Genomic DNA, 23,806 nt, shown 5'->3' on the forward strand with positions numbered 1-23,806 from the left:
ATGTGCTCTATGCACCACTTTAAATTGAATTAGGGAATGTTTAGCACAAATAGAGGAAGTATTAACTAATTGTAAAATCTGCCCCCAATCATCCACAGAAATGGTAAGCCCCAATTCCTGTTCCCAATCTACCCTAATCTTATCAAATGGAGCTTTCCTGAGTTTCATAATAATATTATAAATCATAGCCGATGCACCTTTCTGACATGGATTAAGGTTAATTATCGAATCTAAAATATATATAGGAGGAAGCATTGGAAAGGAAGGAAGTATAGTACTTAGAAAATTTCTAACTTGTAAATATCTAAAAAAATGTATTCTTGATAGGTTATATTTATTAGATAATTGTTCAAAAGACATAAGGGAACCATCTAAAAATAAATCCAAAAACCGTAAAATACCCTTAGTCTTCCAAGTTTGAAAAGCGCGATCCGTAAAAGAGGGAGGAAAAAATATGTTACCTAAAATAGGAATCGCTAACCCGAATTGATTAAGATCAAAAAATTTTCTGAATTGAAACCAAATACGCAAAGCATATTTAACGATCGGGTTAGAGACCTGCTTAAGGCGTTTCGAATCAAAAGGAAGAGATGAACCTAAAATAGAACCAAGTGTATAACCCTGAACAGATTGTAATTCCAATGCTACCCATTTAGGAATAGATAGTATATCCCGGTCAAGTAACCAAAATTTCATATGTCGAATATTAATAGCCCAATAATAAAATCTAAAGTTAGGTAATGCTAAACCTCCATCTCTCTTAGCTTTCTGTAAATGTATTTTACCCAGTCTCGGATTCTTATTCTGCCAAATAAATGAAGAAATTTTAGAGTCGACTTTATCAAAAAAAGATTTAGGAACGAAAATTGGTAATGCCTGAAACACATATAAAAATTTTGGCAAAAAAAACATCTTAACTGCATTAATACGACCAATCAAAGTTAAATATAAAGGAAACCATTTAGATGAAAGTTGAGTAATATGGTCTATTAATGGTAAAAAGTTAGTCTTAAATAAATCTTTATGTTTACAAGTAATTTTAATCCCAAGATATGAAAGGTAATTATTAATCAATTTAAATGGAAATTTATAATATAAGGGAAGATGTTTATTAATCGGAAAAAGTTCACTCTTACTAAGATTTAATTTATAACCTGAGAAAAGACCAAATTGTGCTAATAACTCTAAAACAGCAGGAATAGATCTCTCAGGATTAGAAATATATAAAAGTAAATCATCAGCATAGAGTGATAATTTATGGGACTTTAATCCCCGAGTTATCCCAGTAATATTTGAAGATTCTCGAATAGCAATTGCAAGAGGTTCTAATGCAATATCAAATAATAGGGGACTAAGAGGACAGCCTTGTCGAGTACCACGAAAGAGAGGAAAAAAAGGTGAGTTTAAAGAGTTAGTACGAACCGAGGCTACAGGGGAGTGATATAACAGTTTAATCCAGGATATAAATTTCAGGCTAAAATTAAACATTTCAAGCACCTTAAATAAATAAGGCCATTCTACTCTATCAAAAGCTTTCTCGGCATCTAAAGAAATAACACACTCAGGAACATTTTGTGAGGGAGTATAAACGATATTTAACAATGTACGAATATTATAAAAAGAGTAACGACCTTTAATAAAACCCGTTTGGTCTTCCGAAATAATAGAAGGAAGTACTTTTTCTAGTCTATTTGCTAATAACTTAGAAAAAACTTTAGAATCAACATTTAATAAAGATATTGGTCTATAAGATGCACATTGAGCAGGGTCTTTATCCTTCTTTAGTATTAAAGAAATTGATGCTCTATTAAAAGATTCCGGAAGTTTACCAAGTTTCAAAGAAGCCTCAAAAACCTTATAGAGCCAAGGAATCAATAAAGAAGCAAAACATTTATAAAATTCAACGGTAAACCCATCAGGGCCAGGAGCTTTCCCCAGATTCATAGAAAAAATAACATTCTTAATCTCATCCATTGTAATGGAAGTATCTAATAAAGAAGACATATCCTGTGAAATCTGAGGAAAGTCTAACTTATCTAAAAAATCATTCATATATTTAGAATCTCGAGGAGACTCCGATTGATATAAAGAAGAATAAAAATCACAAAAGGTTTGATTAATCCCCACATGATCCAATATCAATCGATCATTTTGGTTATAAATCTGATTGATTTGAGATTTAACATAATTAGATTTCAATTGATTAGCCAGCAACTTGCCAATTTTATCACTGTGAACATAAAAATCACTTCTTGTTTTCTTTAATTGGTTTACAATCGAGGACGAGAGTAGTAAACTGTGTTCCATTTGGAGTTCAGTTCTTTGTTTGTATAGCTCCTCAGAAGGAGCCATAACATATTTCTTATCAATTTCTTTAATCTTGTCCACAATTGCCATCTCCTCCTGCTTCTGTTTCTTCCTCAAAGCAACGGAATACGAAATAATCTGACCCCGAATATAGGCTTTAAAAGTGTCCCAAAGAGTGTTAACCGAAATATCTTCTGTATGGTTAATTATAAAAAAAAGCTCAATCTGTTCATTCATAAAATTAACAAAGTCCGAGTCCTGAAGCAACAGCGAATTAAAACGCCATTGTCTATTGTTTGGTATATTGGCCATAATTTTAATAGAAAGCTTAAGTGGAGCATGATCCGAAATGGTTATAGAATCATAATCACATTTAATCACTGAAGGAATGAGACGAGAATCAATAAAAAAATAATCAATTCTTGAATAGGAATGATGAACATGTGAAAAAAAGGAAAAATCTTTTTCCTGAGGATGCAGAAAACGCCAAATATCCGTCGACCCAGAATCAGAAAGGAAAAAATTAATCAAATTTGCAGATTTATTAGGTAAAGTCCGTAAAGGAGCCGAACGGTCCAAAGCTGGAGATAAACAGGTATTAAGATCTCCGCCCCAAATCAATGAAAACTCGTTCAAATTCGGAAACTGATCAAACAATGATTTATAAAATTCCGGACAATCCATATTAGGAGCATAAACATTAACCAAAACTACTTTTTTATTAAATAGTAAACCACTAACCAATAAAAATCTACCATTCGGATCAGAGATAATATCCTGTTGTATAAAAGTAACTGAGGAATCTATAAAAATAGAGACGCCTCGAATCTTAGCATTGGAGTTCGAATGAAATTGTTGGCCCTTCCAGAATTTGAAAAAACGTAGTCTGTCCCCCCTCCGTACATGGGTCTCTTGTAAAAATAAAATTTGTGCTTTAAGTCTCCGGAACACTTTAAAAACTTTTTTTCTTTTAATAGGATGATTAAGACCATTAGTATTCCAGGAGACAAAATTAATAATAGACTCCATAAATCCTAAAGTCAACCCACAACAAGGAGGATTGACAATAGGCGCGACCCACAAACCCGGAGAGGAAACAGAACATACAAAAGATACCGGGGAAAAGGACGCAACCAGTACTTCAATAATGTATATAGCCCAAAGAAAAACAAACTAAAACGTGAAGCCCCTCCCGCCACCCCCCAACCCAAGACCCCAAGGCAAAATCTAAAGCAGACCCGCCAGAAAGAAGCAAGCGCTAAAACTACCCCCATGACTTCCGGTATACGCTCCCTAAAAAAAAGGTATAAATATGAAAAGGATCAGCTAATTGTAAAACAGTAAAAAAATAAGTAAAAAAAAGTTAGCTCAATTAGAATACACACAGAACAGAACAAAAGCCGGAAAATATATATTAAAAAAAAACCACAATAAACCTCAAACTCATGAATAGACACAGCAACAAAAAAAATAGGATTATTAACATAAAGTGATTATAAAAAGCAAAACAGAATAAAATTTAAACAAAAACTACAAAATTTAAGGCCGCACAGGAAATACGTAAGATGACAAAAGGGAAGTAACCACCCAGAATCCCCTGGGAAAAGAAAGAAATGACGCAGTTAAAAAGAAAGTTTAGTAGCCATATTAAGAAATCGAAAGTAAACTTTTCTGCCCAAATAGGGCACAGAAAAGTTAAAACCAACCAATTCACAGCCTCCGATCGACGGAGAAAATTAAAAAGAAAGCAATTAAGATGTTGGAGATGAAAGTTGATCCAGATAACTCTGGGCATCCGATGGAGAATCAAAAAAACGAAGGGCTCCATCTGACATGCGAATCCTTAGACGTGCAGGGTACAGCAGCGCTGGTCTTAAATCCCTCTTATAGAATTCCGACATCACGGATCTGTAACGGACCCGTTGGTCCCAGATTGGTTTACTGAAATCTTCCACGAATCGGAACTTAAGATCCGAAAAATCAATGAAACCTTTAGATCGAGCGAATCGAAACAGTCTCTCCTTGTCTTGAAAGTAATGAAAACGTAAGATAACATGCCTAGGTCTATCTGACCTAGACGAGTATGATGGGATTCTGTGAACACGATCCAGTAGCGGTGGTTGGTCAGGAAATACAGTAGGGAATGCATCTTTTAAAAGTTGGGAGAAATATTTCATGGGGTTGTTACCTTCAACGGCTTCCCTCACGCCAATCATTCGTAAATTCTGCCGTCGCATTCTAGATTCCAAGTCAGAGTTTTTAAAAGTCAAAAAGTCAAGTTTCTTCTTCATTACATTAATTGTTTCTTCGATTTTCCCCATCTTAAGCTCACTTTGTTGCGCGAATTTTTGAAGATCAGATATAGCCGACTGATGTTCCGCAATACATGTTTGCATCTTATCAATTAAATCGGCAATTTTCTGGAAATTAGTTGAGATTTCCGTATGAATCAGGTCTTTAACAAAGCCTGCAATTTCCGTACGAATCATCTCCCTAACAGAGGTTGAAATTTCCCTCTGAATTAACTCCGATATCGCTTTCAAAGTCACCGGTGATTCAGTCGGAGGGAGATCCGTAGCTTTCGGTTTAACCGGAGGTTTACCATCCTTGCCGTCTTTCTCGTTCTTAGACATAGCAGATCTAAGTTCCATCCAGTTGTCGGAGAATTCAGTTTAATTCAAAGTATTGTAAGAGTTGATGCCTTAATGGTTAATTAAAGTATAGCTGACCATAGAGAAAAAAAACTCAGAGGTAATGGAGCGAGTCAAGAACGCGACTTCACTCCATGAGCGCTACCGGAAGTCCCCGCCCCTGTAGAAAGTTCTAAGGTCTGGGGGCCCATACCAAACTTCCTCAACCGTCTAAGGTGAAAGAGGCGCTGTTGTGCCTTTTTCACCACACAGCCGGTATGTACAGACCACATGAGGTCCTCAGTGATGTGGATGTCGAGGAACTCGAAGCTGTTTACCCTCTCAACCCCAGATCCATTGATGTCAATAGGGGTTAGCCAGTCTCCATTCCCCCTGTAATCCACAACCAGCTCCTTTGTCTTTGTGACATTGAGGGAGAGGTTGTTTTCTTGACACCACTGTGTCAGAGAGATTACTTCTTCCCTGTAGGCCGTCTTGTTATTGTTTGAGATAAGGCCAATCAATGTAGTATCGTCAGCATATTTAGTTAGCAGATTGGAGCTGTGGGTGGCGACACAGTCATGGCTATACAGGGAGTAAAGGAGGGGACTCAGTACACAGCCCTGAGGGGCTCCTGTATTGAGAGTCAGAGGGTTGGAGGTGAGGGAGCCCACTCTTACAACCTGCTAGCGATCTGACAGGAAGTTCAGGATCCGGCTGCACAAGGCAGGGTCAAGGCTGAGGTCTCTGAACTTCTTGTCGAGCCAGGATGGAACTATGGTGTCCAACTTAAAGAGCAACTAGGAGATGATACTTTTGGTGCAATGCCTCCAAATTAATTAATTCTGCTTTTTCTTTAAAATCTGATTTGAAAGAATAATTGGTCGGGGCTATACTATGGTAGATTTCTGCCACTGTAGACAAATCATTTGTATTTGCTCTAATCATCTACGTCAAACTAAAGGCAGAGAAATTGTTTGTGTGCTGGATACTAACACCTTTCAGTCTGGAGAGCACAGCCAGAGCCAGAGGTGAAAGCTTTGCTACAGTTTGGGTCTTGCTCTCAGTTCCCCAAGTCCAGTGAGTTGCTGATGCTTCAGCTTCATAATGCCAATAATACCCTTTTCAATAATGAAGGAGCCTCCATGCAACACGTTTAAAATGTGTGAGAAAACAAAGAAAAAAAACTGCTTATTCTTTGACAACCATCAGCAATCTTGTATGAAGCTCCTGCTTTGGTCTCTGTATTTAGAGAGGCATATGCTTGCATTGAGGCAGTTCATATTAGACTCAGTAGTTTGATTTCTGGGATGAGGTCTTGCCAGGTTCTGAAGTCTGAGTTCTGTGCGGACAGAAAGTCTGGATATCGATGCCCATTGGCTGAAGCCGGGTCTGTCATTCTCCACCGAGTCTGCTGGGGAGATTGAAACCTGGTGTCTGCAGGCCCAAGTCCGTGTCTGCTGGAGGCTGGGGGCCTGTCCTGGGGTTAAAGGATTGTGTATGTGATGGAGGATCAGGATTGCTTTTGTTGTTGTTTCGTTCCATTTTTCTGTTTGGCATTGTTCTGCCGAGCATTGTGGGCATGGCTTATTGGTGCTGGAATTTGTGGTGACACTTAAAAGTAGCCCTCAGTATACCTTCTGGTGTATTAGTTGTTACCACAAATTTACTTATTTCACTGGATGTTTTGTTGTTCATTTGACAAGTAACCTTGAATTTTGAATCATAAGTGGAAAGGTTGGTCAATTGATCATTTAAACCCTAGGTGAGTAGTTCCTTTGCTGAAGATTGTGAATCTACAGAATTTTGTACATCAGAGGCTAGGGCTTTGAATATGTTCAAGACTGTGATAGATGGATAGGGAAGTCACACGTAATGGTGAACAGGCAGGAAGGTGGTGAACAGGACAATGTCACCACTGAGTGAGCGATATGGGCAGGTTCTCGACCCCTTTGAGGCAGGCCATCAGACAATCTAGTATAAAGTTAGAATAAATTTTATTAACAAACAAAAGTTTAAAAAAAACTTTGTACATAGAGAGACAAGTCAGTTTTCAAATAAAATATAGCTCCCGAGCTACCATCAAATCAAATAGAGTGCAATAGTTCTATATTTAGCTTATGGTCCATTCAGTGCTAAAGTCTCAAAGCTGTCCACCACCGTGTAAAATGAAATGAATCAATGCAATAAAGTATGTTAGATGAGGTTGGTACATCAGTACAATAAAGCATGTCAGTGCCTCAGGTTCACATGGAAATTTGAGACTAGCCATACAAATACCACAGGTTAAGCTAAGCAATATAAGCTAAGCAAAATGCTAAAGCACTGGCTCACACAAAGATGTACGTGGTCCAAAATAGCTATGTAGGTAACACACCTCACACAGGTACACACGGTCATTAAAATAGATTGGCCAAGAGGATAAGCAATGCCGCCCACTCATCTACTGTAAACTCGACCCTGGCCCAAGGATGTGTGAACAGCAAGCTTCTTTAAGGCAACCTGGAGAGTATAGTCCTTTGCTATTTTCCTTTCAACTGGAAGCAACAGGCACAGTTCTCAGTTCTACCCGGCTATACCTAGATCAGATTAATCAAGTTCTTTTGAAATAGTTGGGCAAGAATGGCTTACCCTTGTTCTAGGTTTCCCTGAAAATGTGTGCAGATCTACTGTTTTTGTCTATTGCTTGGCATATTCGATTTGGGCAATTGTTTACCAAATTCAGTGTGTCTAATTGCTTAGTTAGAACAAATGGATCCAGCTGCCAGATTTGAGGTTGGCACTCATTCATTGTGAAGGTGGACTGTGGGGGCAATTACGCACAAGGCAGCTCATCCCAGAAAGTGTGAACTTTGAGCCCAAGGAAACAAGTCCTTGAGAATGATTTCTCCTTGAATATTCTCAACAACCAAATGATAATCATGGTGAGAGGACGTAAAAAGGTTTGGTGATTTCACTATTGATGACTTGCTGCTTCCCAAGAGAAAAACATCCTTAGTTTCTTTAAAAGCAACTGTGTCATTGTTGAATGGTTTGGAAATAAAGTTCAAAGTAAATTATTATCAAAGTACATATATGTCACCATATACAACCGTGAGATTCTTTTTCTTGTGGGTATTCACAGTAAGATGAAAAGCAATACAATCAATGGAAGTCCACACCTAGCAGGATAGAAAATCAACCAATAGGCAAAAGACAACAAGCTTTGCAAATACAATAAAAATAATAATTAATAAACAATAAACATCAAGGACCTGAGAGGAAGAGTCCTTGAAAGTGAATCCAGGGGTTGTGGGAACAGTTCAATGATGAGCACTACTGTTGTGGAATGGTGTCACTCCTTTCATAAATATTCTCATGACCATATCCAGATCTAGAAAAGCTACCAAGGTCATTCCAAATAATGAATAAGAAAATGGAAAGTAAGAAACTCAGTGGAATAAGTGGAAGGGTAAAACAGCCTTTTAATATCCCCTGCTGAAATTTTTGCCTGTTAAATGTATTTTTCAGTCAAATTATAAAGTTAAGGAGAGCTTATATTTTTATAACTATTCCCTTTAAATACTTCAGCCTGCTAACAATTTTTAACAAATTCCGAATTTGTGGCATTGTGGAAAAGTCTAAACATTGAAAAAAAAATGAGGCAATCACAATTTTCTTTGCAGAAAGATGTAAATCTCTTTTAAGGCCCATCAGGATCTTGTTCTGCTGAATTCAAATACAATCACATGGGCACTGGTGTGAGGTATAAAACCTTTTCTAACAAGGCAATTTTGACGGCCAGACTTTTCCACATGGGGTGAGGCTAATATATTTACATGGATTATGAATTAGTTGACAGTCTAGAAACAGACTGAATGAATAAACTATCTTCTGAATGGCAGGCAGTGAATATTGGGTACAGCAAGTTCAGAGCTTGGATGCTAATCATAACATACATTAATGATTTAGGTGAGAAAGCTCAATGTAATAGCTTCAAGGTTGTGGATGATACAATGATAAGTGGGAATTGTGAAGAGGGTGCTGAGAGGCTCCAGTGTGCTTTAGGCAAATAACTTAGAAGTAGGTGTAGATGGGCTGGTTAATAAGTTTGCAGACAACACAAAATTGGTGGAGTTATGGAAAGTGAAGGAAGTTGTCAAAGGATAAGGCAGGATATAGTTCACTTACAGATGTAGATGGAGAAATGGCAGATAGAGTTTAATTTGAGGTGCTTGGGTGGTCAAATGTAAAGGGAAAATATACAATTAATGGCAAGGAATCTTGGGGTCCAACTCCATACTTCCCTGAACATGGGTACATAAGTAGATAGAGTCACAAAAAAGGTGAATGGTGAAGGCAAGTATGCCAGTCTGAGCACTGAGTAAGAATTGGTAAGTCATGTTACATGTGAACGAAAGTTTATATTGGCCACACTAAGTATCATGGGCATTTCTGGCTGCCCCAAGGAAGTAGAGGTTTTGGAGAGGGTGCAGAAGACTTGATTCCATGCCATTCCCCCTTCTTTTGATACTATGTTCCAATTTCCTCTCCTAAAAGCTTTAATCTTCAGCACTTTGTCACTTCCCCCTATCACTTCCCAGTTTCTGGCACTATTCCAACTCTCTCCTACACCATCTGCCTCTCATGCAGCCTCACCTTATCTTCCTATCACTTGGTTGCTTTTGCTTTAGCCCTTCCTCCTTCTGTTCATTTGAAGGGTCTCAATTCAAAATGTTGATTATCTGTTTGACCCACTGAGTTCTTCCAATGCTTTCTGTGTTGCTAGAGAAGAATATTGCCTGTTATAGCTGAAGAATAGCAATGCTGTACAAAACTTTACCTTACTGAATGAGAGGGTTTACCAGTTCTGTTAAATGTGGTGCATTGTCAGAATGGAACTGGGTCACATTTTTACATTACATGTGCTTTTACAGCTTTTTAATATTGATCTGGTTTGGTAATGTGGCAGATGCTCTACTGGTTTTTAGTGTGTAGGAATGACCTAAAATATATATTTTACTTGAATTAAAAATAATCTTGAACTGCATATGTGACCATATGTTGGGTCTGCCTTCTTCCCGCGTGCCTTCCTATTAACATTTGAACTATTCATACCCAGAAATTTCACCATAAGAACTGTAAAAGAGTGTTTGGCCATAAAGACGTACAGAGTACATCCATTATTTATCCTACAGCTTTGATTATGTATGGAAATGTACTATCTCCAGACTTGTGGTAGCATGAGGACAGTTGCTGGGTTCAAAATAGAGAAAAACAGAAAATTCAGGAATTGCACAGCTGCTTGTTAACAACTAAGGGAAGGATAGATTTGTGCTTTTTAATGAGTTTTCTTGTAAAATGCAGAATGAATGATTCATCTGATCTTTTTATTTTGATGTGCAATAGGCCCTATAACTACAGAGGTTCTTCTAAAATTCCCCAGATTTTTTGGGTATGTCTGTTAATTAAAATATTGAACGTGAGATTACAAATACCTTGAGGACTACTCTTTACTGATATTTAACTTTCTTTTTATTAGGGTCTGAAGTTTTTCACGATGCCGGTTTCAACATATGCTTTACAACAGATGGCAATATATTTAGGAATAGTTTCTGGAGGAGGATGTGCAGTGATGTATTATCTTATGCAACGTAAGTAAAAAGATGACCTGTTAAACCTATTTTGAAATTCATTGCCCTTTTTTTTTGCTCTAAGTATCCTGTTTACAAATACTCTTACTCATTAAGTTGCACTATCCTCCAGCCTATCTGAAAATAGTCCTTAAAACCATGAGATGTAGGAGCAGAATTAGGCCATTTGGACCATTGAGTCTGCTCCGCCATTCTATCATGCCTGATTTATTATCACTCTCACCTCCATTCTCCTGCCTTCCCCACGTAACCTTTGACATCCATACCAGTCAAGAACCTATTAACTTCTGCTTTAAATATATGCAATAACTTGGTCTCCACAGCCATCTGTGGCAATGAATTACACAGATTCACTATCCTCTGGATAAAGAAATTACTAAAAGGACATCCTTTTCAGAAGTTGTGGCCTCTGGTCATAAACTCACCCACTAGACTCTTGCTGGCCACTTTGTCCAGGCCTTTCAATATTCAGTAATCTCAGATCCCCCCTCATTCTTATAAACTTCAGTGAGTGCAGGTACAGAGCCATCAAAAGCTCGACATACGTAAACCCTTTCATTTCCGGGATGATTCTCGTGAACCTTCTCTATACCCTTTCAAATGTCAGCACACCCTTTCTTAGATAAGAGGTCTAAATACTGTAAGTGTGGTCTCCCCAATGTCTGACTTTTAAAAAAAGTCAGCATTACTGTATATTCTTGCTTTTATATTCTATTCCTCTCAAAATGAATGCTAACATTGCATTTGCCTTCCTTACCACCGACTCAACCTGCAAGTTAACCTTTAGGGAACCCTGCACAAGGACTCCCAAGTCCCTTTGCTCTGCTGATTTTTGAATTTTCTCCCCATTTGGAAAGTAGTTTATCCCCTTCTTCCTTCTACCAAAGTGCCTAACCATACACTTCCCTATACTATATTCTATCTGCCGATTCTTTGCCCACTCTTCCAATCTGTCCAAGTCCTTCCGAAGATTCCCCACTTCCTCAGCACTACCTGGCCCTCCATCTATCCTTGTTAAAAAAAAATGGTCTACACCTTTCTTCCTTCTACCAAGGTGCCTGACCATACACTTCCCTATACAATATTCCATCTGGCACTCCTTTTCCCATTCACCTAATCTGTAAGTCCTCCTGCAGACTCCGTTCCCTCAACATATCTGCCCCTCCACCTATTTTCATGTCATCAGCAGACTTGGCCACAAAGCAATCAATTCTGTCATTCAAATCATTGATGTATAATGTGAAAAGGAGCAGTCCCAAAACAGACTGTTGCAGAACATCACTTGTCACCAGCAGACGACGAGTTAAAGGCCCCCTTTATTTCCGCTCTTTGCCTTCTACCGTTCTAGTATCTTTCCTGTAATACCATGGGCTCTTACATTGTTTAGCAGCCTCATGTGTGGCACCTTGTCAAAGGCCTTTTGAAAATCCAAGTAAACAACATCCCACTGCCTCTCCTTTGTTTATCCTGCTTGTTTTTCTTCAGAATTTCAACAGATTTGTCACGCAAGATTTCCCCTTAGGGAAACTGTGGTCAAACATGTATTACTAAGTTTTAAAATGTTTAGACTTTCTAGGAACTGAGTTTGTTTTGTATATGGGCTGTTATTCCTACAGTTGTTTTTTCCCTGATGCTCGAGTTGTAAAAATGTTCTTGGCTGCAAACATTTGTTCTGTCATTGTTTTAATTGTTGCTTCCTGTTAAACCTTAGGATTTTTCCTGTTGCATAGTTTTGCAAGTGTCATATAAAACAGCATGCCTGATTTGCTAAATCGTGTACCATGGAGCGGTAAGATTTGAGGTTCAGTCACAATTTGCCCAAATGTTTAACTACTGATCAGCTCTGTTGCCATGGTAATGTTGGAGGCTTTCCAACAGAGTAAATAAATGGGAAATTAATGTTCTTGAGTGCATCCTTGGATCACAGAGTACAAGTCCACCAATCTGCGGTTTAAGCACAAGATTGACTGAACATACCCTACTAATAGTTCGTAGTCATGGGCCAAAATAATTTAACATTAAACCTTTACGCCATGGAATTTCACTAATTTTCTTCACACACCATTCACCCATCCCAGTTGTTTCACTCAGCTCTGTAATCTGCTCGTCTACAGCAGAGTCCTATGAGTTGGATATTATGTTGCAGAATATACAATTCAATGGTGAGGCCACATTTGGAATATTGTGATCAGTTTTGGTCACACCTACACGATGCTATCAAGCTGGAATGAGTGGTGGTTGAGGCAGGTACATCAACAACATTTAAAAGGTACTTAGACAGGTACATGACCATGACTTGCAAACTTACAGGTGAGCTTGAAATAAATACATATAAAAGTCAAATTTGAGGTCATGTGTGAAGTTAAGAAACATTTTTAAACAGAGGTTGGTGGAAATCTAGAATTCGTCCCTCCAGAGTGCGGCAAGTACTGGCTTAATTAGAATATTTAGAAACTAAAATTATTGCTGTTTTCAGATAAGAAATAACAAACTATAACTGCTCAAGGACAGAGGAGGAAGCTGATGCCTAGAGCCAGAGGAAGTGGAATACTTTGCATTGGTATTGACTCAGGAGAAGGACATTGAGGATAGCAAGATCAGGGAGGGGTATGCTGATTTTCTGGAGCAGGTTGATAACAAAAAGGTGTTGAGTTTCTTAAACATTAACATGGATAAGTTCCCAAGGGCGGGAGGTTCTATCCCAGATGATTAAGAGAGGCAAGTGAGGAGACTGATGGGCTTTTGCCAGAGATCTTTACATCTTTTTAACTACAGGTGAGGTCCCAAATGACTGGAGAATGGCCAATGTTTTACTTCTATTTAAGGGCAACAGAGGCAGACCAGGAAATTATAGACGAGTGAGTTTTGCAGCAGTGGTAGGGAAATTCTCTAATTGTATGCACTACATTATTTTCTTTGTACTCCCCTGATATCACTCTCTATGGCATGATCTGTCTGAATAGCATACAAAACAAAATCTTTTTTATTGTATTTGGTATATGAGACAACAATAGTCAATTTCAAGATTGTTAGATAGGATCTAATTGCATCTGGAAAATCATAGATAATTATGACTTTTTGTGTGGGTAGGTCTATGTTTTACAAACTGGATTGCAATTTTTTTTTAAGAAGGTGACAAAGCTGATTGAAGGTAGCAGGAGGTACAAATATGGTATACATGGGCTTTGGTAAAGCTTACAATAACATCCCATATATTATCCTGAAGACTGAGGCACATGAGATCCATGGAGAATGGTAGATTGGATTGGCTATAGAAAACAGAGGTAACAGAGGGGTGTTATTTTGATAGGAGGTTTCCACGAAGATCAGTGCTGGAGCCTCTGCAGTGTATAAATAAATAATGTGAATGTAGATGGCTGATCACTAAGTGTACAGAAGACAAAAAATAGTGAAGTTGTGCATAGAGAAGGTTGTCAAAGGATGCAACAAGATAAGTTGAGAACTTGGGCAGAAAAATAGTAGATAAAGTTTAATCTGGAGCTCCTGTTCTTTGTAAGGTCAAATATATGAGGAAAATATACAATCAAAGGCAGAACCCTTAGGACCATAAATGTAGAGAGGGATCATGGAGTGCAAGTCCATAGCTCCCTGAAAGTGGCAAGATAAGCAGATGGGGTGCTAAAGGTGTGTAACATGCTGGGCTTTATCAGTCAGAGAATTGAACAAAAGCTGAGAAGGCATGTTGCAACTGTATAAAACTTTGATTAGGCCACATATGAGAATATTGTGTGCAGTTTGGGCGCTGCATTACAGGAAGAATATGGAGGCTTTGGAGAGGGCACAAAAGAAGTTCAAAATGTTGCCTGGACTGGAGAGTGTTAGCTGAAAGAAGTCAGACAGATGTGAATTGTTTTCTATGGTGTGATGGAGGCTGAGGTGGCAACCTGATAGTAGCATACAAAATTATGAGGCATAGAATTTTTTTTCCTAGGATAGAATTATCAAATGCTAAAGGGCCTAGAGTTAAACTGAGATAAGTTTACAGGAGATAGGCAGAATTTGAGGCAACTCATTTATAAAAACACTGATTGGTACATTGTCAAAGATATGCTGTAAAAGGAAATGACAGAGACAGATCCAATACCCATGAAAGAAGAAAAATTACAAGAATAAGAGACAACCAAGTAGAAAACATTTATTCCAATACCGTAGTAAAAAGTTAACCAATAGAGGGAAAATCTTATTCACCTAATGCAGTACAAAGCTTGCAGAATTATACTTTGTATAGCCACTACTAGAGGCATATAAAGTCACTTATGTATATAAAAGCTACTTAAAATAAGGCAGATATTTAATTGTTAAACTTCAAAGAAAATGACAATTAAACAATCTAATCCAACATAAGAATACAGAAGCAGAACATTGATTAAATGTTGTTGTAGAGAGAGATTTGGCAATGCTCATGCCTCAAAAAGAGTTGCCGTGCATATATATCAAGTTGTTAGGAATGAAAATGAAATAGTGGCCTCTTTGCAAGAGAAATTTAATATAATGGTAGCGAGGTTCTGCTATAGCTCTACAGGGTACTGCTGTACTGAGCAGATTTGGTCGTCTTATGGAAGAGATATACTGTATATTTTCTATGTAACAATAGGGACAAGATTCAATGGGCTGTAATCTGGAGCAAAAAAAATGCAGGAAGAACTCAATAGGCTATCAGCATCCATGGCAGCAAGGGGACTGTCAATTTTTAGGTCAAGTGCTTGCATCAGAACTGTCCTGATAGCATCTCAACTTGAAATGTCGACTGCCCCTTTGTCTCCACAAATCTTCCTTCATTCCTCCAGCAGTTTGTTTTTATTTTGCACCACAAATGAAGCTGTTACCTTATAAAGGTGGCTGAACAAAGTGACCTATTGGAATTTCCAATTGACATTCGTAAGACTCGAAATGGGTTTTATAGGGCTGGTTCTATCAGAATCAAGATGAATACTTACATCAAAAACACAAAGCTGTGAACCCAGAGCTGGTAAATAAGATTAATATAGATGGGTGCTTGATGATCAGCATGAATGAAATGCTTGTTTCTATGTCTGACCCTATGATAATGTCATTATTAGGTATTGTTCAGAATAATTGTCATTCATTTTACATGGAAATTGAGGATACAGTATACATGCAGTCCTAGGGAGCGATGCATTTGTGTATGAATGTACAGAAAGACCAAGTTCAGATGAATGATAATCTTATTGAATTCAGGAGTAGATCAAGGGGCCTTCTGTTTTTTTAAGCAATTCTTGGAAGTGCATAAAATGTTCATTATTAATGTATTTTGTGAAGATCTTACAACTATATGATTTTATAGAAAATTTTGCCAAGTCAGAATACTACAAGTTGGCAATTGAGGAGCTCAAGAAAAGTGACGTAGCACTGGATGCCTTGGGAGCCCCTCCTCTCCAGATCCGAAATATCAAACTCACCGACAGAAATAATCGGGTGGATGGAATAAGTGCAAGGGTACAGTATTCAGGTGTTGCTTTTTTAAAAACTGGTTTTGTACCTGAATTGTAGGTCTCTTCTACGTAAACCAGCAATTCTAATAAGTGGTTTTCATCTCCCTTGTAAATGCATGGCAGAATTCATGTTTCTTGATTTAAACATAGTTTATCAGTTTTTGTATTGTTACTCATGCATTTGAGAAAGTGCATGCTCTTTGAACTACAGTACCTGGGGTACACAGTTAGAATAAATGGCATTCTAAGGACAGTTATTGGCAGACAGTTACTTTATTAAATTATACTTTTCCCAAAAATATTCTTTATAACTTGTCACATTTGTTTACAGATTAAAATTCCAGTAAGTGGAAACAAATCAGCTGGTTATCTCCACACCTATTGTATCAGAGACACAGTAGAAAAAAGGTAACTTTTAGCTGATGTTGAAATGTCCAGTTTCAAAATTTATCGAATAGAACAAAACAATGCGAGAACTGCTGATTTCCTGAGGCATTTTCTCTTGGGCCTATTTCTGTGCTGTATGATTCTGTAACTGAAGTTAAATATTTTACCCAAGATGCTGGAGGACTTGTGTCAGGCAGCACCTATGGAGGAAAATGGATAGTCAACATTTCATGTTGAGTCTCCTTCATTCCCTAAAACATCCACTTCCATTTTCCTCCAAAAGATAATATCTGACCCAACTAATATTTTACAGAACAGCTTCAAGGATGGAAAAGACTGTATTATTGTTCTAGAATTGCTGTTTTTGCACAGATTAAGATAGTTTTTATTACCAACGTAAATTTTTTTTGTGTTGAAAAAAGATATGTAAAAATAAGGATGGCAATTATCAGAATGGTTTAACCTGACTAAAATGAGGTTTAGGAGATTTAAGCCTAGAAGCTGGGTTGTAAATTTTTTTTAAAGCCTTTTATATGCAATTTTGAAAATGCCCTTTAGGACCTATGCAAACCTGGAGGGAAGGTTGGATGGAGTTCAGAGATATGCAAAACAGATTTAAAGTAAAGTATAAAACAGTTAGAATAGATCTGAGGAACAAATTTTCCATTCACAAGTGACTGGGATCTAGCTGAGGTAGGCACATTCGCAACATTTGAAAGCCACCTAGATAAGTACAGGGGTAAGAAGACGTCTAGAGGGCTATGGGCCAATTGAAGGCATGGGACTAGTTAAGTGTGGACAAGTTATACCAAAGAGTGTTTCCATGCTATATAATTCTATTACTCTTAAATACATGCATCACCACTGCTAGAGAGCTATGGATTTGAATGCCATTATCCCTCTGTACATCACTGGACAGAAGGGTCCTGCCATTTATTGTATTTTTGCATTTGACCTTCTAAAATGAAACACATCACACGTCCCCATAACTCTAACACGAAGAATTCTGCAGATGCTGGAAATTCAAGCAACACACATCAAAGTTGCTGGTGAACGCAGCAGGCCAGGCAGCATTTCTAGGAAGAGGTACAGTCGATGTTTTTCAGCAAAATGATCTCCCAGTCTGCGTCGGGTCTCGCCAATATATAGAAGGCCACATCGGGAGCACCGGACGCAGTATATCACCCCAGCCGACTCATAGGTGAAGTGTCGCCTCACCTGGAAGGACTGTCTGGGGCCCTGAATGGTGGTAAGGGAGGAAGTGTAAGGGCATGTGTAGCACTTGTTCCGCTTACAAGGATAAGTGTTTTCAGCAAAACGATCTCCCAGACTGCGCAGGGTCTCACTAATATATAGAAGGGCACAGCGAGAGCACCGGACGCAGTATATTTTCCGCAGAACGATCTCCCAGTCTGCGTCGGGTCTCGCCAATATATAGACACCCGCATGGGTCTGAGCTATGCCTGCCTTTTTGTTCGCTTTGTGGAGGAATCTATGTTCTGTACCTATTCTGGTACCTGTCCCCTACTTTTTCTTCGCTACATTGACAACTGCATTGGCACTGCTTCCTGCACGCATGCTGAGCTCGTTGACTTTTAACTTTGCCTCCAACTTTCACCCTGCCCTCAAGTTTACCTAGTCCATTTCCAATACCTCCCTCCCCTTTCTAGATCTTTCTGTCTCTATCTCTGGAGACAGCTTATCTACTGATGTCTACTATAAGCCTACTGACTCTCACAGCTATCTGGACTATTCCTCTTCTCATCCTGTCTCTTGCAAAAACGCCATCCCCTTCTCGCAATTCCTGCGTCTCCGCCGCTTCTGCTTTCAGGATGAGGCTTTTCATTCCAGGACGAGGGAGTTGTCCTCCTTTTTTAAAGAAAGGGGCTTCCCTTCCTCCACTATCAATTCTGCTCTCAAACACATCTCCCCCCATTTCACACACATCTGCTACCACTCCATCCTCCCGCCATCCCACTAGGAATAGGGTTCCCCTGGTCCTCACCTACCACCCCACCAGCCTCTGGGTCCAACATATTATTCTCCTTAACTTCCGCCACCTCCAACGGGATCCCACCACTAAGCACATCTTTCCCTCTCCCCACCCCCCCCCCCCGGCTTTCTGCAAGGATCGTTCCCTGCACGACTCCCTTGTCCATTTGTCCCCCCCATCCCTCCCCACTGATCTCCCTCCTGGCACTTATCCTTGTAAGTGGAACAAATGCTACACATGCCCTTCCACTTCCTCCCTTACCATCATTCAGGGCCCCAGACAGTCCTTCCAGGTGAGGCGACACTTCACCTGTGAGTCGGCTGAGGTGATATGCTGCGTCCGGTGCTCCCGATGTAGCCTTCTATATATTGGCGAGACCCGGCGTGGACTGGAAGACCGTTTTGCTGAACACCTACGCTCCATCCGCCAGAGAAAGCAGGATCTCCCAGTGGCCACACATTTTAATTCCACATCCCATTCCCATTCTGACATGTCTATCCACGGTCTCCTCTACTGTAAAGATGAAGCCACACTCAGGTTGGAGGAACAACACCTTATATTCCGTCTGGGTAGCCTCCAACCTGATGGCATGAACATTGACTTCTGTAACTTCTGCTAATGCCCCACCTCCCCCTCGTACCCCATCCGTTATTTATATACACACATTCTTTCTCACTCTCCTTTTTCTCCCTCTGTCTATACCCTTTGCCCATCCTCTGGGTTTTCCCCCCCCTCCCCCTTGTCTTTCTTCCCGGACCTCCTGTCCCATGATCCTCTCATATCCCCTTTGCCAATCAACTGTCCAGCTCTTGGCTCCATCCCTCCCCCTCCTGTCTTCTCCTATCATTTTGGATCTCCCCCTCCCCCTCCCCCTCCCCCTCCCACTTTTAAATCTCTTACTAGCTCTTTCTTCAATTAGTCCTGACGAAGGGTCTCGGCCTGAAACGTCGACTGTACCTCCACATAACTCTATTTACATTTCTCCACCCATAGAAAGCTATAGACCAAGTACAGAGATATACTTACGTTTATATATAGGCTTCTTCCTGTGCTCTGCTTTCTTCTGCTTTAACAATCCTTAGAACGGAAGTAGCTACAAAGAATTTGGAGAAAGTTTTCTTTTACAGCTACAGGTGGTAGCAGTTCTGATCAAGGATCCACAGCTAGAAACGTTTCTAGTGCTGTCACCAGATCTGCTGACTGCTTTTAACATTCTCTATTTTCATTTCAGAGTTTGAGTATTTGCCATTTTTTTTAAACCTTCATTTATATAGCATTTCTGTTATGTAAATATGTTGGACTAAATAGCTTCAGATTTTTTGTCTTATTATTTTTCATTGGAGTAACCAGAAGGAAGCTTAGGAACTGGAGGAACAGGTAGTCTCCACAATTGACTTGCCTTTTTTTTGCCAGTTTCGTCGGACCAAGCATACAGTGGGATGCAAAAGTTTGGGCACCCCTGGTCACAATTTCTGGTACTGTGAGTAGAAGATGAACTGATCTCCAAAAGTCAAAGTTAAAGATGAAACATTCTTTTCAACATTTTAAACAAGAATAGTGTATTATACAATTTTAGAGAAGAAAAAAGGAAAGGAGCACCATGCAAAAGTTTGGGCACCCCAAGAGATTTGAGCTCTCAGATAACTCTTACCAAGGTCTCAGAACTTAATTAGCTTGTTAGTGCTATGGCTTGTTCACAGTTATCATTAGGAAAGGCCTGGTGATGCAAATTTCAAAGCTTTATAAATACCCTGACTCCTCAAACTTTGTCCCAACAATCAGCAGCCATGGGCTCCTCTAAGCAGCTGCCTAGCACTCTGAAAATTAAAATAAATGATGCCCACATAGCAGGAGAAGGCTATAAAAAGATAGGAAAGCGTTTTCAGGTAGTCGTTTCCTCAGTTTGTAATGTACTTAAGAAATGGCAGTTAACAGGAACGGTGGAGATCAAGTTGAGGTCTGGAAAACCAAGAAAAGTTTCTGAGAGAACTGCTCATAGGATTGCTAGAAAGGCAATCAAAACACCCATTTGACTGCAAAAGACCTTCAGGAAGATTTAGCAGACTCTGGAGTGGTGGTGCACTGTTCTACTGTGCAGCGACACCTGCACAAATATGACCTTCATGGAAGAGTCAGCAGAAGAAAACCTTGCCTGCAAGCCTCACCTCAAAATTCAGCGTCAGAAGTTTGCAGAGGAACATCTAAACAAGCCTGATGCATTTTGGAAACAAGTCCTGTGGATTGGTGAAGTTAAAATAGAACTTTCTGGCCACAATGAGCAAAGGTATGTTTGGAGAAAAAAGGGGTGCAGAATTTCATGAAAAGAACACCTCTCCAACTGGTAAGCATGGGGTGGATCGATCATGCGTTGGGCTTGTGTTGCAGCCAGTGGCACGGGGAACATTTCACTGGTAGAGGGAAGAATGAATTCAATTAAATACCAGCAAATTCTGGAAGCAAACATCACACTGTCTGTAAAAAAGCTGGTTAAAAAGAGAATGGCTTCTACAACAGGATAATGATCCTAAACACACCTCAAAATCCACAATGGACTACCTCAAGAGGCACAAGCTGAAGGTTTTGCCATGGCCCTCACAGTCCCCAACCTAAACATCATCGAGAATCTGTGGATAGACCTCAAAAGGGCAGTGCATACAAGATGGCCCAAGAATCTCACGGAACTAGAAGCCTTTTGCAAGGAAGAATGGGTGAAAATCCCCCAAACAAGAATTGAAAGGCTCTTAACTGGCGACAGAAAGTGTTTACAAGCTGTGATACTTGCCAAAGGGGGTGTTACTAAGTACTGACCACGCAGGGTGCCCAAACTTTTGCTTCGGGCCCTCTTCCTTTTTTGTTATTTTGAAACTGTAAAAGATGGAAATAAAAAAAGTAATCTTGCTTAAAATATTAAAGAAATGTGTCATCTTTAACTTTATGCCTTTTGGAAATCAGGTTATTGCTTAGCTTTTCACAGTAACAGAAATTTTGACCAAGGGTGCCCAAACATTTGCATCCCACTGTAAATATTCTTAAATGTTTTTTTTTAAAAACACACAATCAGGCTTCAAACACAAAATGCTGAAAGAACTCAGCAGGCCAGGCAGCATCTATGGAAAAAAAGAGTACAGTCAACATTTCAGGCCAAGACCCTTCATCAGGACTGGAGAAAAAAAGATGAGTAAATTTAAAAGGAGAGGGCTGGGGAGGGAGAAACACAAGGTGATAGGTGAAACTGGGAGGGAGGGTGAATTAAAAAGCTGGAAGTTGATTGGTGAAAGAAATACAGGGCTGCAGAAGGGGGAATCTGATAGGGTGAGAACAGAAGGCCCTAGAAGAAAGGAAAGGGGGAATGTAGCACCAGAGGGAAGCTATGGGCAGGCAAGAGGATAAGTTGAGGGGGAATAAAGGGGATGGGGAATGGTGAAGGAGCAAAGGGGCAGTAACTTCCATGGCCTTCTGTCGTCCCCCAACAGCTACCCCCTTCTCCAATCAATTTCCAGCTCTTTACCTCACCCTCCTTCCCTCTCGGTTTCACCTATCACCTTGTGTTTTCTCCCCCCCACCTTCTAAATCTACTCCTCGTCTTTTTTTCTCCAGTCCTTTTGCCATGGCCCTCACAGTCCCCGACCTAAACATTATTGAAAATCTGGTTAGACCTCAAAAGAGCAGTGCATGCAAGACAGCCCAAGAATGTCACAGCACAAGCCTTTTGCAAGGAAGAATGGGCAAAAATCCCCCAAACAAGAATTGAAAGACTCTTAGCTGGCTACAGAAAGTGTTTACAAGCTGTGATACTTGCCAAAGTACTGACCATGCAGGGTGCCCGAACTTTTGCTTTGGGCCCTTTTCCTTTTTTGTTATTTTGAAACTGTAAATAAAAAAGTAACCTTTCTTAAAATAATAAAGAAATTTGTCATCTTTAACTTTATGCCTTTTGGAAATCAGGTCATCTTTTACTCGCTTAGCTATTCACAGTAACAGAAATTTTGACCAGGCTGCCCAAACTTTTGCATGTCACTGTATCAACAAAATTATGCTTAATAGTCTAAAATTAAACACTTTATTTCTCATTACTGTATTGTGACATGATTACTCCGAGATGGCAGGTTTCATCATGAACCTAACACTACTTGATTTCTTTCAATACTCATAAGGGAGAAAAGGATTAAGGTCTCTCTTCTTCTCCCCCAGCCCCCCCCCCACTTCTATTTGAAAATTTCTTTTTTGCTGGGCAGTCTCTCAGTGTCAAAGCTGGCCCAATTCTAATATAGTTCACTGGAGTCTGGGGTGGCTAATAAGTCGGAGCTATAGAGGATGGAAATAAAAGCTCTTCAAACCATGTCCAGGGTGGGTAGCCATCTGCATTAATGCCATCTTCAAGGTCGGCTGGTGGAGCAGTGAGATCAGCACTGGGCTCGAGAACGGAGGTTCCCGAGTTCGATCCAGTGACAGACCGCCCCTGTGTGCGCTCTCCATCCGCGCCGTGTTGATGTCAAGCTTGCAACTTGGCCTCGTGAAATAATACTGCAATGTGTCTGTACGAGAAGTGGCGCCCCACACAGCCTTTCGAACTGCGCCTTGTAAGGCATGAAAATGCCCGACACTGGCCTCTCAGGTCTGAGTCAACGTCATTATCATCAAGCACTTGACATAGCTTTCTATGTCTAGGCATTTGTAGGGTATGTCTTTTTAAATGGTGTCAGTGATTCTGCTGCCACAATTGTCTCAGGCAGTAAATTCCAGGTGCTCAGCATTTAGGCATCAAGGGTCTCCCTGAAATCCTTTGTACATTGTTTACCCTTTAGCCTAAATCCATGTCCTCCGGTTTTATTCACTTCTGATACATGTTTTGTGCAGTCTTCCCTATCTAAACCCCTCACAACTTTACATACCTGTCAGTTCTCTTGTACTCCAGGGAAATGGCCTCAGACCTTTCCTTTCATTCGGTTTGTCCCAAAAATGGATCACTTCAATCACTAGGATTAAACTCCATCTGTCACTTATCAGCCTATTTCACTAACACATTACCATCATTCTGAGGATAAGGGGGGAGAAAGGAAGGGAGGGGAATGGAGCTCAGTGGAGCGAGGAGAGGACTAAGAAATGCAGAGAAACTCAAACAAATCTTTGTTTTAATATTCCTTTGTTAGAGTTTTGTTGAACAATTGTTAGCCCATAATCTTACCTGTGTTCTTTGCTTTTGTCAGATGGTTTTTGCAAGAAGCCACTTTACAGTTGTTAGATGGTCAACAGCTTTCAGTTTACAGCGTGAACAAGGATGAAGACCAAAGTTAATGCATGTGTGATGGCTTTTAAAGTTGTCGTCAATATATTTATCCTGGAAGTATCTGGATGTGTTTAATAAATCTATACAAATCAAAA

The 23,806-nt window shown here is 39.6% G+C and overlaps 1 protein-coding gene across 9 annotated transcripts in view; it reads left to right on the forward strand.

The window, feature by feature from the left end:
- Positions 1 to 23,806, forward strand: part of LOC134344368 (cytochrome c oxidase assembly factor 1 homolog) — a 95,279-nt gene extending 71,473 nt beyond the window's left edge. For all 9 annotated transcript variants that reach the window (XM_063044046.1, XM_063044042.1, XM_063044040.1 and 6 more), the window contains 4 exons: positions 10,459 to 10,570; positions 15,897 to 16,048; positions 16,376 to 16,452; positions 23,632 to 23,806. In XM_063044046.1, the coding sequence (XP_062900116.1) occupies positions 10,477 to 10,570; positions 15,897 to 16,048; positions 16,376 to 16,452; positions 23,632 to 23,719 (411 nt within the window). In that variant the 5' untranslated portion in view covers positions 10,459 to 10,476 and the 3' untranslated portion in view covers positions 23,720 to 23,806. The remainder of the gene's footprint in view (positions 1 to 10,458; positions 10,571 to 15,896; positions 16,049 to 16,375; positions 16,453 to 23,631) is intronic.

The sequence above is a fragment of the Mobula hypostoma genome, chromosome 3 (genome assembly GCF_963921235.1).
Source record: "Mobula hypostoma chromosome 3, sMobHyp1.1, whole genome shotgun sequence".
NCBI classification, from domain to species: domain Eukaryota; kingdom Metazoa; phylum Chordata; class Chondrichthyes; order Myliobatiformes; family Myliobatidae; genus Mobula; species Mobula hypostoma.